The sequence below is a fragment of the Bos grunniens genome, chromosome 13 (assembly GCF_055505025.1).
Source record: "Bos grunniens cultivar Pamir isolate PY7600 chromosome 13, Bosgru_T2T1.0, whole genome shotgun sequence".
Taxonomy (NCBI): domain Eukaryota; kingdom Metazoa; phylum Chordata; class Mammalia; order Artiodactyla; family Bovidae; genus Bos; species Bos grunniens.
Genome location: NC_141177.1, coordinates 22,772,738 through 22,789,277, shown reverse-complemented (window position 1 = coordinate 22,789,277; position 16,540 = coordinate 22,772,738). Strand labels below are relative to the sequence as shown.

The window sequence follows — 16,540 nt, the reverse complement described above, 5'->3', positions numbered from 1 at the left end:
GTCGTCTGTCTGTCTACCGCCTGTATTCTCACTGTACGTGGACATGAACACCAACTCACCCTTGGGTGCCTGGTCAGGCACCATTCCCCACCACATAGGCTTCCAAGGTGGACTTAGAGGGGTGATGCCTGGACCCCCTTCAAGCAAGGGCTTGTTGCTCGGGTTACTGGGAGGGGTATTGGCAGGCATCCTCCAGCTGTCAGTCCCATAGGGGTTTGTGTGAGGTGCTGAGAGCCCTGGCCCCTTCCCACCTCTGATGATGCTTAATGTGCAAACACCAAAGGCTCCTCTGGCTCCACAGCTCCCTGGAGGGTTGGCGGAAACTGCCCCTGGGTCTGCGCTGTAGCTCAACTTCCTTGTCTTCCCAGCCCTGCCTAGCCCTCTCTTCTTTCCTTCAGCTGATCCTCAGGACACTCAGTAATCAAAGCTTGTACCCTATGCTCTGTCTCAGAGTTGGCTTCCCTGGGGACCTAGTCTACCCCCTACTCCCAAGAGCCTCTGACAACTCACAGATCCACTCTGTGTGTTGGGAGACTTTGGGTTACAGGTGACAGAACACCCAAGTCAAATTGGCCTAACCAGTAAAGGGCTCAGGTACATATTTCTAGATGAGGTGAGGCTTTAACCAGAAATCAAGTGATGACACCAAGGACCTGGTTTCCCTTTTTTTCCTTTGTTTTCCACGTGTTTCCCCTTGCTGAGGTCGGCACTCCCTGTGGTCCCAGAATGGCTGCCAGCATCTCCTAGGGTGTTATGATTCTTTGTTCATGTCCTGCTAGAAAGAGAGAGTGTTGTCTGTATCCCAGAATTTTCAGCCAATGTCTTTTAAGATTCACTATGACAGGATCAAATCACAAGCCTACTGGGAATCAGCCTAGGAGGTGAACACGTGCTAGTTTAGTCTAGACCCCTGGAGCAGGGGCGGGCGTGGACGGGCGGGGCACATGACCCAGGCTAAGCCAACAGGCACCCCCAGAAGCATATGGATCTCCAAACAGAAATGGACAGTGTTGAACATCATCATAGCAAATGCTTAGCTGGAACTTCATACATCTGTCAGCTCATCAAATCCTCACAGGAACAACCCTAGGAGGTGGGTATTGTGAGCATTTTCATTTTTACGGAGGAAGAACCCAAAGCATACAGCTGTTTAGTGACTTTTTCAAGAGTCACCAGGCTGAAAGTGGTAGAGGCAGTTCACTCTTAATCAGTGCGCTCTCAGGACCTCAGCCGGGCTGGAGAGAGCTGAGCCACCAGGTGTCATGGGAGCCAATTAAGACAAGTGCAGGACTTCCCTGGTGGTCTAGTGGTTAAGAATCCTCCTGCCAGTGCAGTGGACACAGGTTCTATCCCTGGTCTGGGAAGATCCCATATGCTGGGGGGAGACTAAGCCGGTGAGCCGCAACTACTGAAGCCCACATGCCTAGAGCCCCGTGCTCCACAACACGAGAAGCCACCGCAATGAGAAGCCCGTGCGCAGCAGGGAAGACCCAGCACAGCTAGGAAAAAAAAAAAGAGTTCAAATGAAAGTAACAGTCCAGCTTCAATTGCTCGCTTCTGTAGCATAAGGAAGAGGCTACTGAACTGGAGAAGCACTGACATCGCTCCCTTGAGTTTTCTGCTTGGGATGAATGGCACCATCGGGTGGGGTGGGTCAGCACCAGGGGTGTTCTCACTGTTGGGGGCCTGTGAACCTGGGGGCCAGAGCTGGGGATTGGGGTGGGGGTGGGTGGAGTGGGGAAGGGAGTGTAGGGAGGGCTAGGAGCAGGAAGGTCCTGAGTCCTGAGTCAGAATGGAGACAAGTGTCTTCGAGGTTTCTTCTCTACCCCTGACTAAGGGGGAGGCACCTGAGGAGGGCCTTGACCAAAGGCTACCCCTCCGTTGCTGAAGGTCTCTGAAGGAAGCTGGGCTAAGAATGTAGGATGGGCCAGGGGCTTGAGCCCTTGGCTGTGACCCCTCAGAGACTGCATACACTGGCAGGGCACCACGTTGGTGTGTGGGGGGCGGGCAGACTTCCCCACCAGGCCTGCCGGGGAGAGCCTTTGTAATGGCCTGTGGTGGTGCCTGAGAAGTTAACAGGTGTACACTATTCTATGGGGCTTCCATGGTGGCTCATCGTAAAGAATTGGCCTGCAGTGCAGGAGACAAGGATTCAATCCCTGGGTTGGGAAGATGCCCTAGAGGAGGGCATGGCAACCCACTCCAGTATTCTTGCCTGGAAAACTCATGGACAGAGGAGCCTGGTGGGCTACAGTCCATAGGTCGCAAAGAGTTGGACAGGACTGAAGTGACTGAACATACACACACATATGCGCGTACACACACACACACACACACACACACACACTATGGGCTTTCCCAGGTAGTGCTAGTGGTAAAAAACCCACCCACCAATGCTAGAGACATAAGAAAAGTGGGTTAAATTCCTGGGTCAGGAGGAGCCCCTGGAGGAGGGCATGGAAACTCACTCCAGTACTTTTGCCTGGAGAATCCCATGGACAGAGGAGCCTGGTGGGCTACAGTCATGGGGTCGCAAAGAGTTGGACATGACTGAGGCGACAGCACACACATACACACACGCACACTCTGTATAAAAATAGATGAACGAACTATATTCAATATCTCCTAGCAACGTCTGATGGAAAAGAACCTGACATCTATAAATATCATGTATATATATATACACACACATATATATGCATGCATATATATATCTCACTTGGCTGTACACCAGATATTAATACAACATTGTAAATCAACTATACTTCAATTAAAAAAAATACTTTAAAAAAGTCAGGCATAAGTTTTTGGCCAGAAGCTGGATTCCATGCTTTTCCCTCACTAGGGGATGAATGAGTTTTGAGGGGGAAAACCAAGAAAGGACGACTGAGCACATGGATTCCCTGACGTCACGCACAGCTGTGGTGCCTCCAGTTGTGACAGAGTGACCGCATACGTGCATAGCTGTATGTAGATGTTCTCTCACTTTTCAGAGCTTCACATGGGTGGATCCTCACGTGCACATGTGCACACAGATACACACCAGGACTGCCCTTATCAATAAAAAGACTGATTGTGTGTCTTATCCAGAACTCTGTGTTAGTCAGCTTTGTCCCTGTTAGCACGGCTGCATGAGAAGCACCTGCAGAACTCAGTGGACTGCAGCAATGAAAGTTTATCCTCTACTCAGGGTCCTCAGGTCGACTGCACTTTGGCTGAACCCAGCTGGGCTGGTTGGGCAGCTCTGCTTCAGGTTGTGGGTCAGCTGGGTTTGGCTCCAGACTGTGGATCAGGCTCAAGGATACTCCTGGGCTCTGGAGTTATCTGGGGTGTGCTTTTCAAGGAGGATCCTGGGAGCAAATGAGTCAGGTCTTCACTTAAGACCTCTGCTTTCAGATGTGCGAGTATTTCACTAGGCAAAGGAGGTCGCAGGTCCAGGGCCCAGATGACTTAGGGAGGGAGGTAGATCCCTCCCCCACCAGCTCTCTTCACCTACCCATGGGAGGGTAAGGGGAGTGGATGTGTGCTGAACAGTAAACTAGACGATCGTGCTTTTCTGTCTATAGAGGCAGGGACTGAGCTCCTGGCATTAGTTTTCTATTGCTGTTGTAACAAATTATTGCAATCTTAAATAAGGCAACACAAATTTATTATCTGACCTATCTGTAGGTCAGAAGTCTGACACAGATCTCAGAAGGCTAAAATCTAGGGGTCATCAGGGCTGTCTTCTTTACTAGAGGCACTAGAGGAGAATCTATTTTCTTGCCTCTTTCAGTTTCTAGAGTCTGCCTGTTCCTTGGCTTGTGGGTCCTTCCTCCGTCTTCAAAACCAGTAACAGCAGGTTGAGTCCTTCTCCTGTCACATCACTCTGGCCTCCTCTTCTGCCCTTTCTTCTACTTTTAACGACTCTGTGATGACACCGGGCCTACCAGGATAATGCAGAGTAATCTCTCCATGGGTCAGGTAATTGGCAACCTTAGTTTTATCTGCAATCATAATTTATCTTCGCTGTGTAGCATAACACACTCCCAGATTCTGGGGATAGTATGTGGACATCTTTAAGGGGCTATTTTTGGCTCAGCAGGTAAAGAATCCGCCTGCACTGTGGGAGACCTGGGTTCGATCCCTGGGTTGGGAAGATCCCCTGGAGAAGGGAAAGGCTACCCACTCTAGTATTCTGGCCTAGAGAATTCCATGGACTGTATAGTCCATGGGGTCTCAAAGAGTCGGACATGACTGAGCGACTTTCATTTCACATTATTCCTCCTACCTCAAAGATTCACGTCTGTCTTACAGGCAAAGTATACATTCACCTCTTCCCAAAGTCTCATCCTGTTATCGCATCAACTCAAAGGAAAAGCATCTCATCTAAAACCCATCAGTTCAAAAATCCCAAATATCATTTAAACCAGGTAGAGGGAGGCTCTGAAAAGACTTTATTCATCCCTGGACACAATTCCTTCCCATCTGTGAACCCGTGAAACTCAAAAAACAAGTTATTTGCTCAGAAAAGGCAGTGGTGGGGTAGACATTAGATAAAAGTTACAGACTTTCTCATTCAAAAGGGAGAAAATGAAAGGAAAAAAGGAGTCCCAAGCGATTTCAAAATTCAACTGCTTTCTAGGCCTGGGAATAATCCTCTAGGCTTGTATCATCACAGAGTCCTTAAAAATGGAAGAAGGGGACAGAAGAAGAAGCTGGAGTGTTTTGGGGAGGCCGTGCGGGGGCAGGGCAGTGGTCGGCAGTCCAGCGGTCCTTAATAGCCTGCAAAGAGTGGGGGGTAGAGGGCAAAAGTCGTGGAAATTCTTAATTTTTGGAAATCATCCACCCAGGAGAGGGTCGCCACTGATTTGCTCTTCAAAGGGTGGGGTTGGTCTAGATTTTTCAGAACAGCAGTCCCCAGCCTTTTTGGAATGAGAGATCGGTTTCGTGGGAGACGGTTTTTCCACGGATGAGGTTTCTGGGTGATTCAAGCACATTACGCTTACTTTGCAGCTGCTCCCCAGCACTAGCATCACAACCTCGGTTCCACCTCGGATCACCAGGCATTACATGCTCGTAAGGAGCACACAACCTAGATCCCTCATATGCACAGTTCACATTAGGGTTCCCACACATACGAGAGACTAATGCTGCCGATCCTACAGGAGGCAGACTCAGGAGGTAGTGTGAGCATTGAAGAGACTGTGAATACAATTGCCTGTCGCTTTCCTCTTGCTGTGTGCCCCCCCCCCATCCCCCATCCCCATTCAATATTGATCCGTGGCCCAGGGGTTCAGGAGCCCTGATCTAGAGAATCTACATCTGCCTCCACACATTTAAAAGCCCTCAGATCTTGTGGGGTAGATTTATGAAACAGGTTTGTGTAAAGCTCTCTAGCAGGGAGTCATTAGCCCGCGTGGGTCTGCTTCGTCCATTTTCCTCTCTCTGCCTAGGAACTGCTGTGTTCACGGAGGGATCTCATCAGAGAATTCAGAATTTTGCACAGAAGAGATTAGCGTACTCTGGGTGGGTAGGCAGACACATATTCAGAGACTAAGTGCAGAAGCCAAAGCTTGAATACACAATGGTCCAGTGCATCAAAGTTTCACTATTGATCTGGGGCAGCAGGGCTGGCGGCCAGTTGGGCCTGGACTCTGCTTGTCTTAACTGAATGTGTTTATGCTGGGGTGTGTTGGGGGCCATTCCCCATCATCAGAGATGTGGGACCTGCCTAGATTGGTTGAGAAAAATGCCGGGGCAGTCTAAGTGCTGCAGTGGTCCCAGGGTGTCATCTGGTGAGCAAACCCAACAAGAGGAAAGACAGAGCTTGCAGGGGGCCCACATGAAGCAAGGTCTATTCTGTGCCAAGGTCGAAATTAGGGTCCCAGCTCATGGTGGTGTCCTAGGCAATGCTGTCTCCTGTGGAGTCTTCTGAAGGGGTGATGTCACCTTAGGTGAAATCCTGTGGAGAGGCGATGTCCTCTCATCCACTCAGGTGCAAGAGGGGAGACGCCCTGAATTGAGGCCATTAGGGCCTGGTTGAGTCCAGAGTGTAGTTATAATGGGGAATTGGCCTCTGAATGACCTTGAGACATAGAGCTTTGTTGGGCAGAGGTGGGGGTGGTCGCAGGTGCATTAACATTTACTCCATAGGTTAGTGTCCCCATTTGTCTGGGGGGGGGGCTTCCCTGATAGCTCAGTTGGTAAAGAATCTACCTGCAATGCAGGAGGCCCCGGTTCGATTCCCGGGTTGGAAAGATCTGCTGGAGAACGGATAGGCTACCCAATCCAGTGTTCTTGGGCTTCCCTTGTAGCTCAGCTGGTAAAGAATCCACCTGCAACGTGGGAGACCTGGGTTCGATCCCTGGATTGAGCAGATCCCCTGGAGATCTTAACTGTTGTCAGGTGCATGGGAAAGGGCCAGGGGCCAGGGCAGTCACCCTGGGCTCACCAGGAGTACATCCTGAGTGACACCACTTGTGGGGAGTTTCCAGAGCATATTATTTGAGGGTATTTTCCACATGTGTCAGTTTTAAGTTATTCTGCCCCCTGATCACCAGCCATACCATATTGTCTGCAGGGCTGGGTACAATTACCTCCTCTTCCAGTGAAAGTTCATAGTTATTACTGGCTTGAGTTGGCCCTTGTATCCTGGAATTTAGGCAAAGCTTCTGCCTTAAGAAGATTAGGATTCCAAATCAGCATACTTGGGGCCGTGGGTGGGGGGAGGTGGAGCACTCCATAATGAAAGAATCCCACCCTATTGTCTGTCCATCACCCTTTCCTGGAGTATTGGATGGTGGCAGGAGTGAGAGAGGATGTGTATGGGGAACCAGGGGAGGAGAACCAGGGGAGGGGAAAAAGACTAGGTATCACCTTTGACAACAAGAACAGACCATTGGGGTGTCTTCTGAGCGTTTTGCTGGGTATCTCCGAAGGGGGAGAGTTTAACAAGGTGAGAACTGTGGGCAGGCATGAACCAGAAGCTAAAATATTAGATGACCAGGCACTATTTCTAAGTTTTAGTAGGGGTTGTTTGAAAAGCCTATTCTGGTACTCAGGCCAGCTAATCGGACAAAAGGAAGTTTCCTGTTTTTTTTTTTTTTAATTGTTTATTTATTTGGCTGCACTGGGTCTTAGTTGTGGCGTTGAGACCTAATTCCCTGACCAGGGATCAAACTCAGGCACCCTGCGTTGGGAACAGTCTTGACCACTGGACCACCAGCAAAGTTCCGGAAGTTTCTGTTTAAAGGCCCATCTCTGTGTATCTTGTAAAGTGCATTGTGAGCTTTGATCTGAATCTAGTTTAAGGCACATGTGGAAATTAGAGGGGCCCCGGAGCAGTGGTGAATGTCAGATTATCCCCACAATAAGCCCGTGTGTTGACCATGGCTTGTATATACTGAATATCGCCAGCAGATGGCGGTACAGGCCCAATAAAATGAACCTGTCTCCAATTACAAGGGCGTAATTGGAGGGAACGGCAGAGTATATCACCGGAAATGCTGGACTGAATAACTCACAAGCTGGAATCAAGATTGCCAGAAGAAATATCAACAGTCTCAGATATGCAGATGATACCCCTTTAATGGTAGAAAGTGAAGAGGAACTAAAGACCCTCTTGATGAAGGTGAAAGAAGAGAGTGGAAAAGATGACTTAAAACTCAACATTAATAAAACTAAGATCATGGCATCCCGTCCCATCACTTCATGGCAAACAGATGGGGAAAAAATGGAAACAGTGGAAGATTTTATTTTCTTGGGCTCCAAAATCACTGTGGATGGTGACTGCAGCCATGAAATTAAAACAGGCTTGCCCCTTGGGAGAAAAGTTATGACAAACCAAGACAGCGTATTCAAAAGCAGAGACATCACTTTGCTGACTAAGGTCCGTATAGTCAAAGCTATGGATTTTCCAGTTGTCATGTACGGATGTGAGAGCTGGACAATAAAAAAGGCTGAGTGCTGAAGAATTGTTTTCGAACTGTGGTGCTGAAGAAGACTCTTGAGAGTCCCTTGGACAGCAAGGAGATCAAACCAGTCAATCCTAAAGAAAATCAACCCTGAATATTCATTGGAAGGACTGATGCTGAAGTTCCAATACTTTAGCCACCTGATGCAAAGAACTGACTCACTGGAAGACTCTGATGCTGGGAAAGATTGAAGGCAGGAGAAGGGGATGACAGAAGATGGGATGGTTGGATGGCATTACCAACGCAGTGGACATGAATTTTAGCAAACTCCAGGAGATAGTGAAGGACAGGGAAGCCTGTTGTGCTGCAGTCCATGGGATTGCAGAGTCAGACACTGAACTGAGTGACTGAACAAGTTAAAGAATTTAAGGCTTTCCTACGTATGGGAAAATGCAATAGTCTAGGCTTGCTGAAATCATACCTTTCATCTGCATCTCAGCTATCTAGGGCCGGTGCTTACAGTCACCATGGGGAGTGGCTAATGATTGCCAGATAGATGGCATTGTTCTCCCTGGGTGCCCTCTGGGCTCAGAAATTCACTTTTGGAGAGCCTGAATCGCAGATGGCTATGACATCCTCCTTGTTTATTGATATGGCAGTAAATAACTCCGTTTCATGGGGACTTCCCTGGTGGCTCAGTGGTAAAGAATCCGCCTGCAATGGAGGAGCCACAGAAGATATGGGTTCAATCCCTGGGTCAGGAGAATACCCTGGAGGAGGCTATGGCAACCCATTGCAGGATTCTTGCCTGGAGAGTCCCCTTGGCAGAGGAGGCTGGCTACTTGGCATGCATACACACACTCCGTTTCATCATCCTCAGGAATCTAGACAGAGAGTAGGGGAATGGGTAGAAAACTGGAAGACACGTGGCCAGTTTGAGTTGTGGTATGCTTTATAATTCGGAGAAGGCAATGGCACCCCACTCCAGTACTTTTGCCTGGAAAATCCCATGGACGGAGGAGCCTGGTAGGCTGTAGTCCATGGGGTCGCTAGAGTCGGACACGACTGACGCAACTTAGCAGCAGCAGCATGCTTTATAATTATTGTGCCTCTGTTAGAATGTTACTTTTTCCTGTTAATATGTTTACTGTAGAAAAATTATACATATAAGTAATCAATAAATAACACTCGTAATTCCATCTTTGTATCACTTTAGGGCCTCTTGCTATCAGAAATGCATTTATATGATAAAAATATATTTATAATCCATGCTATTTTCTAAAAAGATTAAATGCTGTGAAAGGTTATTGCTTGCTGATCTAGTTATGAATATAAGGATGTGACTAGGAGAAGCAGAGAGAGGGCAAAATGGCAAAAGGAGGGGAGGATCAGATGGGGTGGGGGTACTGAGTGGAGAAGTAGAGTGACTTCAAGACCTAGGGTCCATGGGCTGAGGTGTCAGTGGCTAAAAAGAACTTGGAAAAAAAAAAAAAAAAACAACTTTAAAGGGAATTGTTATGAAATTTTGTTGGATAGGGGTGATGCAAAATTTCTCCCACATCTCCCCATGGCATCTTCAGTACAACTTGTATTTCTCATGACTCTATTGTAGAGTTGAATCTATTTTGGGATGCCCTGTATTTCATCTTTGAGGAGGGTGTGGAGTAAAAACGGTAGCTGTTGAGAGCATCCCAGTGTTTTGGGTAATGGTTTGCGTGTGTGCTTGTGTTTTTGTTGTAAAATGGGATCAACTTATACATATGATTTTTAAAATTGCTCTTTAATAGCACATCAAAGTTATCCTTTATGACTGAAGAGAACTCTAAACTTATCCTTTAAGGAAAAAATTGTTTATTATTTATTTGGCTGCATCAGGTCTTAGTTGCTTCATGAAGGCTCAGTAATTGCCCCACAGTGTGTGGGATCTTAGCTCCCTGACCAGGGATCAAACCTGCATTTCCTGCATTGCAACGTGGGATTCTTAACCGCTGGACCACCAGGAAGGTCCCTAAACTTCTCCTTTTTAAGAGGTACATAGTATCCACATTATGAATCTATAGCTACTTTGCTTCACATTTCCCTCATCCCTGGACATTTAGGCAGCTTCTGGTTTTTCATTATTTTAAACTATGCTGTTAAGGTTATGCCTGTTCACACATTTTTACTTTAAATTTATTTGGTTGCACCAGATCTTAGTTGCAGCATGTGGGATCTAGTTCTGCGTTGGGAGCGTGAAGTCTTAACCACTGGACCACCAGGGAAGTTACCATCCATCATTTTAAAACTGCGGATCCTGGTTATTTCCTCAGAATACAGCCATTCCTTACATTAGAGTCTCTCAGCCAAAGAACACGAACAAGGTTTAAGGTTTTTAACTTTTAAAACATTTTTTAGAAAGGATATAGATTTCCAGAAGTAGCATTAACTGGTTTAAATGAATAAAAGACCTGTTTCTTTGTACTTGTTTTCACTCGGCCTTCTGATAGGATTATGCCAACTTTACATGATATGGCTATCACTGACTCGATGGATATGAGTTTGAGCATGCTCTGGGAGTTGGTGGTGGTCAGGGAAGCCTGGCGTGCTGCAGTCCATGGGGTTGCAGGGTTGGACACAACTGAGTGAACTGAACTGATGTGATATATATATGATATGGCTGGGCACATTCAAGTCACCAGCATCATTGCCTTGCTTTCAGAAACTGCTACGAATGTCAGATCTATGTATTTTTGTCCATTTCATTATGCAAATGAGTACCTCATCTGTTGATCCACATGGAGGCCAAATACATGCATTCAGCTCCTTTCTCTCCCATGCTTTGTGGCAGGCATGGGGTGCCCCACTCAGATCTCCCGTCAGGAGAACTGTCTTGAGGATGTAGTTGGTGGAGAGCCTTCAGCTGCCATATTTCCAGATGTGCCGTAGCATTCTCCCCAAGGTCGTGTTCTCCAGGGGCTGCTCCCAGCCAGTGACTGAACCCAGTGCCTAGCCATCCCTGCCCTGGGTGGGGCTCCTTTGAGGAGCAGTTCTTGTTTTGGGGCCTTGATGGGCTTGGCTGAGACTTTTCTTCAATCTTCAGCCTCAGGCTCCTCCTATCCAGTCCTCTGTCTGTCTATCTTTCCTTTTCAGGTATCAGACCAGTAATGTAGTATGAGGACTCTCCCTGTCTACTCCTTCTCACCGCCTTCCATCACAGGTGTTCCCCCTTAATAAATGGTTTTGTGTCTAATTCTGTCTTGGCATTGGCTCTTGGAAGACCCAAGCTGACGCACACCCCATGGATGAGTCCACAGAGCAGCCGTTACTGTAGGATAGATACAAACTCCAAATTGTTTATTTATTTTTTTTTAGTATTTTAAATTTTATTTTATTTAACTTTACAATATTGTATTGGTTTTGCCATATATCAAAACGAATCTGCCACAGGTATACATGTGTTCCCCATCCTGAACCCTCCTCCCTCCCCAAACTGTTTATTGAGTGAAAGATGCAGAGAGACAAAACAGGAGCTTTAAGTCATGATAGTCCTTCGGCTTCTTGAAGATTCTATTGTCTTACCCATTGGTCCTTGCTTTGGCCAACTGTGTATCTGGTTTGTTAGGCTTCTGGATGGGTGGTTGCATCACGGGCTGTGCTATGAAGAGGCCTTTGACACAACACTGTTTGTACCTGTCACACATGAATATCGTTTTTTCCAGGGAGCCGCATTCCAGCTTGCAGTGTCCCGCGATCTTACGCCCACAAATTGTCCCGCCCCCTTTGGCTGCAATGGAGAAGAAAAGATAGAGAATCCAAGGTTAGAAACAATTGAGGGACTGCCAAGGGGTTGGGGCTTTTTTGGTTTTTGGCCCCACTATGGGCATGTGGGATCCTGAACTCTGACCAGGAATAGAACCCTCACCCCACTAGACTGCCAGGGAAGTCTCTAAAGCAGACATTTTATCCTCAAATGTATGCTTGAAATATGAGTCTTGAGAAGAACGCAGGAGGAGACAGAATTTCCCTTGATGGATGGCCTCTGGGAATGCAGAAGAGCTCTTTGTCTTTGCCAGCATCTACATCTTTGCAACAGCTAAAGCTTCTCATTTTTGCTGTAGTTTGTACCACAGAACGTCTGAGTGAAAAGGGGACCGGGGAGCCAGGTCTTCATTGTTGGGGAGGCATTTGAACACTCCAAGGGGTACTTGTGGCTGTTTTTACTCATCCCACATCTCCTTTTTTTTTTTTTTAATTTATTTATTTTAATTGGAGGCTAATTACTGTATAATATTGTAGTGTTTTTTGCCATACATTGACATGAATCAGCCATGGGTGTACATGTGTCCCCCATCCTGAACCCCTCTCCCATCTCCCTCCCCATCCCATCCCTCAGGATTGTCCCAGTGTACCCCACATCTCCTTTTAAAGGTGTTCCTGCCTCACTTGTTCTTAAGGATTATGAACTTGTCAATATCAATCAACCCAGAGTGGGGGAAAAAAAAAAGTTGAATCATTACAGAGAAAATAATGGTTGCTATGACAGGCTATTTTGCATTCATACACCGTTACCAAGTACAACCTTCTCATCAAACCTGAGGGCTTTGTCTCTGTGCTCTGTGTCCACCATGGGCCCACAGCCCTGGCATCTTCTGAGAGGCTTCTCCTCTGGTTCTTCACACCCATTGCCTGGCTCTCTGAATTTTCTCTCTGGTTCTTCATTCTCTTCCCCCAGTGTTTGAGCTGAGCACCTCCTTTGACATTTTATGTACACTTACCTTCTTAAGAGGTCTCCTGTTCTCCCTGCCAGCCCTCTTGGGTGTAGGCAGGTGCTCCTGAATTTTTTACCCCAGGGCTTGGTCTCTCCTCTGAGCACAGACCTGGGTCTGATCTCAGAGGCTGCAAATGTGGAAGAGAGACGCCTTCTCAGCGTTTTAGGAGCTTAGATGTAGAGAGCTCATGTAAGGGGAAAGGGAGATATTTTGAACCAAGTTGGGGCTGACTCTTGTTTTAGAATGGGAAAAAATTGGGATGGATAGGTTTTGGTATAGGGTATAGGTTTGATGGATGGATAAGGGGTATTGGGGACAGTGGTGGATGCTGGGAGACCCCCACTTTAGGTCAGAGCTCAGTGGGCTGAGCCCTGCCTACTTCCAACCTGGCTTGTCTGTCACCAGAGAAACCAGATCTGCTGGTGTTCCTGGCTCCCAGTCCCTTCACTCTTCTCCATCCAGTTTACCTGGGGTCACCAGGAATCCCAGGGCTGTAAAGACCAGGAGCAGGAGCTTCATGGCTGAAGGGCTGGCCTGGGGAGTAGATGGTGGTTTGGTGGAGTCAGGGTCCTCTACTGTCATATGCTTGGAGCTACTGCCTTTATAGGGTCTACACAATGCCAAGCTCCTGGGCAGTGAGCCAGGAGAAGTCTCTGAAACCCAGAACAGACAGGTTAGATCAGAGTGTCTAATAGCCTGTAGCCTGGATTGATTTATTGAGCACCTGTATTCTAGGCTATTAGCAGTGAGAGAGAAACAGAACAAAGAGCACCCATCTTTGAAACTGTCTTCTAGCCAGTGTTGGTGAGGGTATGGGGAAACGTGTTCTCTCGAAATGTTGCTGGGAGTTTTGCTTTTGTAGAGCAATTTGGCATCAGAAGTCTTAAAAATAATGCTAACCTTTTGACTCAAGAGACTCTGTTCTTTGGACTTCTGTCTGATGAAATAATTAAACAAGTACACAGAGAGATTTATCTCAACGTTGTTCACAGTAGCAGAAAACCAAAAGCAACCTAACTGATGGTAAAAACAAACTATGGAAACAAAATACATATCTAGTATGATTTACCTATAGGAATATTACTTTTTGCCTGTTTCAATATGAATACATGTGGGCTCAGTTGTGTCTGATTCTTTGTGACCCCGTGGATGGTAGCCTGCCAGGCTCCTCTGACCATGTAAGTTTTCCAGGCAGGAATATTGGAGTGGGTTGCCATTTCCTACACCAGGGGATCTTCTCGACCTGGGGATAGAACTGGCCTCTCTTGCATCCCTTGCTTTGGCAGGCAAATTCTTTACTACTGAGTCACCTGGGAAACCCCTTCAATATGAATACTCTCATTGAAACTGAGCAGGGCCCTGAGGGGCCCTCTCAGATACAAAGCCCCTTTATCCCCTGCTTCTTATAAAAAATAGCTTTAGTGTCCAAGCCTTTCCTGAGTTCCAAAGAGCAGGCACAGGCGGCTACTATTCAGGGAAAGGAGGGAATGCAGAAAACACAGGAAAAGCAAGAAAACAAGAAATGTAATGACAATAATTTAGCAATTAAAGAGTCCTAGTTCCTCCTCAAGGGATATACATAATAATCTAATACATATCTTTGTGCAGTTCTTTGAGAACTAAGATAGACCACACACATCCCCCAGGCCCCCTATCCTGGACTCTAGTTGATCTTTATTTTGATTAATCTGCCTAACCTTTGTCCCAAGGGACTGTGGGTCAGGTTTCCCATTGTAATATCTGCCTTCCAGCTTTTAAAATTATATTAAGGCAATGGCACCCCACTCCAGTACTCTTGCCTGGAAAATCCCACGGACGGAGGAGCCTGGAAGGCTGCAGCCCACGGGGTCGCTGAGGGTCGGGCACAACTGAGCGACTTCACTTTCACTTTTCACTTTCATGCACTGGAGAAGGAAATGGCAGCCCATTCCGGTGTTCTTGCCTGGAGAATCCCAGAGGTGGGGAAGTCTGGTGGGCTGCCGTCTATGGGATCGCACAGAGTCGGACACGACTGAAGTGACTTAGCAGCAGCATACTGGGATAAACAGAGAAGACTTGTTTGGGGTCCTTAATGTTGGGGGACCAGCAGGGGGTCCCTTTGGCTCACCCAGCCTTTGGTAGTGCTGCATTAAACCTTTGTTTTAACTCATCCATGACCATTTTAGTCATTCTGATGTTGGCCAAAATCTTGGCTTTTTCTGAAAACCGAAGGTGAATAAAAAAATACAGAGACAAAGTTTACAAAAAATAGAAAGGGGGCTTTAATTCTCAGCCGACGGAGAGGGGAACACAGTTGGCTCATGCCTCAAGAACTGTCCCCTCGCTCCTTGAGGAGTCTAGAGGCTTATATAAGGCAAGGGCTTGGCAGTCAGGAATCAGCTGGAAGTCATGATGAGGAACAAGTGTGATAGAATCTTGATTTCTTCCTCTTGCATTCTTTCAAAGACAGTCATAGACTGGTGTCAGTAACCCAGTAATTGAGTCTAGCAGTTTGGTGGCTCTGCGGCCTTCTTTCTGATACGTAACTACAAGGGAAAGGGTGTTTGTAAGGGTAAACCCCAGATACAGGATGTGTTTAGCATAGAGTCCAAGGAAAAAATGAGAATTATAGCTCCTGCAGAGTTAGGGGGCCGAAAAGGAAACTTAGTTACACACGTTCAGAGTTAGGAGCAGTTAAAGTAAAAAACAAGAAATCAGGCCTGCTCACTGTTTTCTTTATTTGTGTTCTCAGGAAAAGGAAAGAGAAAAGCTAGTTCCTCTTTTTTCCTTGTTACTGCAACAATTCTATTTCTTAGTAACAGTCTAAAGACTTCCACCTGCTGGGATGAGTCCCAAGACTCTCCCCTTTCTGTTTCCTGTTTGTTTCATTGCTATCAATATTTGCTTTGCTTATCTTATTTTTAAATAACTCTTTAAAAATTTCAATCTTGTTGGGAAGCATCCCCGGAATTCTCCTTAGCCTCTCCCCATTCTCTTGTTCATTAATTGAATGTTTTTATTAGCATCTGTTATACCTGTGAGGGGGCTTCCCTGGTGGCTCAGTGGTAAAGAATCTGTTGCAGGAAGGGGGACTGCTTTCAGGGCCCGAAGCTGGGCTCTTGTCTAACATTCGGAAATGAATTGTCTGAGGAGACACATGTGCTGACAAGGCAAGAGATTTTCTTGGGAATAGGGCACCCTGGTGGAGAGCAGCAGGGTAAAGGAACCCAGGAGAACTGCCCCACCATGTGGTTCGTAGTCTTGGGTTTTATGGTGATGGGATTAGTTTCCGGGTCGTCTTTAGCCAGTCATTCTGACTCAGAGTCCTTCCTGGTGGTGCACACCTTGCTTAGCCAAGACGGATGCCATCGAGAAGGATTCTGGGAGGTGGTTGGATATGTGGTGTCTCCTTTTGACTTTTCCCGAACTCTTCTTGCTGGTGGCTTATTAGTTCCGTGTTCCTTACCAGGACCTCCTAACAACTCATGCAAATGTTTACTATGGTGCCCAGCCAGGGTGGGCTGTTTCAGTCAGTGTGCTTCCCCTAACAAATCTGCCTGCAAGGCAGGAGCCATAGGAGACGTGGGTTCGATCCCTGGGTCGGGAAGATCCCCTGGAGGGGGGCATGGCAACCCACTCCAGTATTCTTGCCTGGAGAATCCTATGGACAGAGGAGCTTGGAGGGTCGCAGAGTCAGACACTACTGAAGTGACTTAGCACGCAAGCATACCTATGAGGGGAAACTGAGACAGCAAATTTGAACTGTTTCTGGTTTTGCAACAAGTTTATATTGGGTGTCCATGTGAAAGGGGCTCCCTGTCAACTACAAATTGGCAATTGCCATCTGACTTTACAAGGATTAAGTCATATGCTGCTGTAGCTGACCCATCCCCTGAAAGGAGTTCAGTGTGGAGAGCA

The 16,540-nt window shown here is 47.0% G+C and overlaps 1 protein-coding gene and 1 long non-coding RNA gene across 2 annotated transcripts; one reads left to right on the top strand and one right to left on the bottom strand.

The window, feature by feature from the left end:
- The first annotated feature begins 551 nt into the window (after positions 1-551).
- LOC147360460 (uncharacterized) lies at positions 552-9,202 on the top strand. The gene is made up of 2 exons (XR_015139182.1): positions 552-1,093; positions 7,447-9,202. It is a non-coding gene; the product is annotated as an uncharacterized LOC147360460 (long non-coding RNA).
- A 2,247-nt stretch (positions 9,203-11,449) lies between these two features.
- On the bottom strand, positions 11,450-13,225 carry DEFB132 (defensin beta 132). The gene is made up of 2 exons (XM_086332608.1): positions 13,111-13,225; positions 11,450-11,658 (listed from the first exon to the last, which is right to left on the bottom strand). The coding sequence occupies exons 1-2, from the start codon at positions 13,223-13,225 to the stop codon at positions 11,450-11,452; spliced, it is 324 nt and encodes a 107-aa protein (XP_086188734.1).
- Positions 13,226-16,540: the final 3,315 nt, after the last annotated feature.

What these genes read in the sequence shown, in the direction of transcription:
- DEFB132 (XM_086332608.1), bottom strand. Translation starts at nt 13,225, where the DNA reads ATGACAGTAGAGGACCCTGACTCCACCAAACCACCATCTACTCCCCAG. An exon ending in GGGATTCCTGGTGACCCCAG is followed by an intron (nt 11,659 to 13,110) that starts GTAAACTGGATG and finishes TCTCCATTGCAG; the next exon opens with CCAAAGGGGGCGGGACAATT.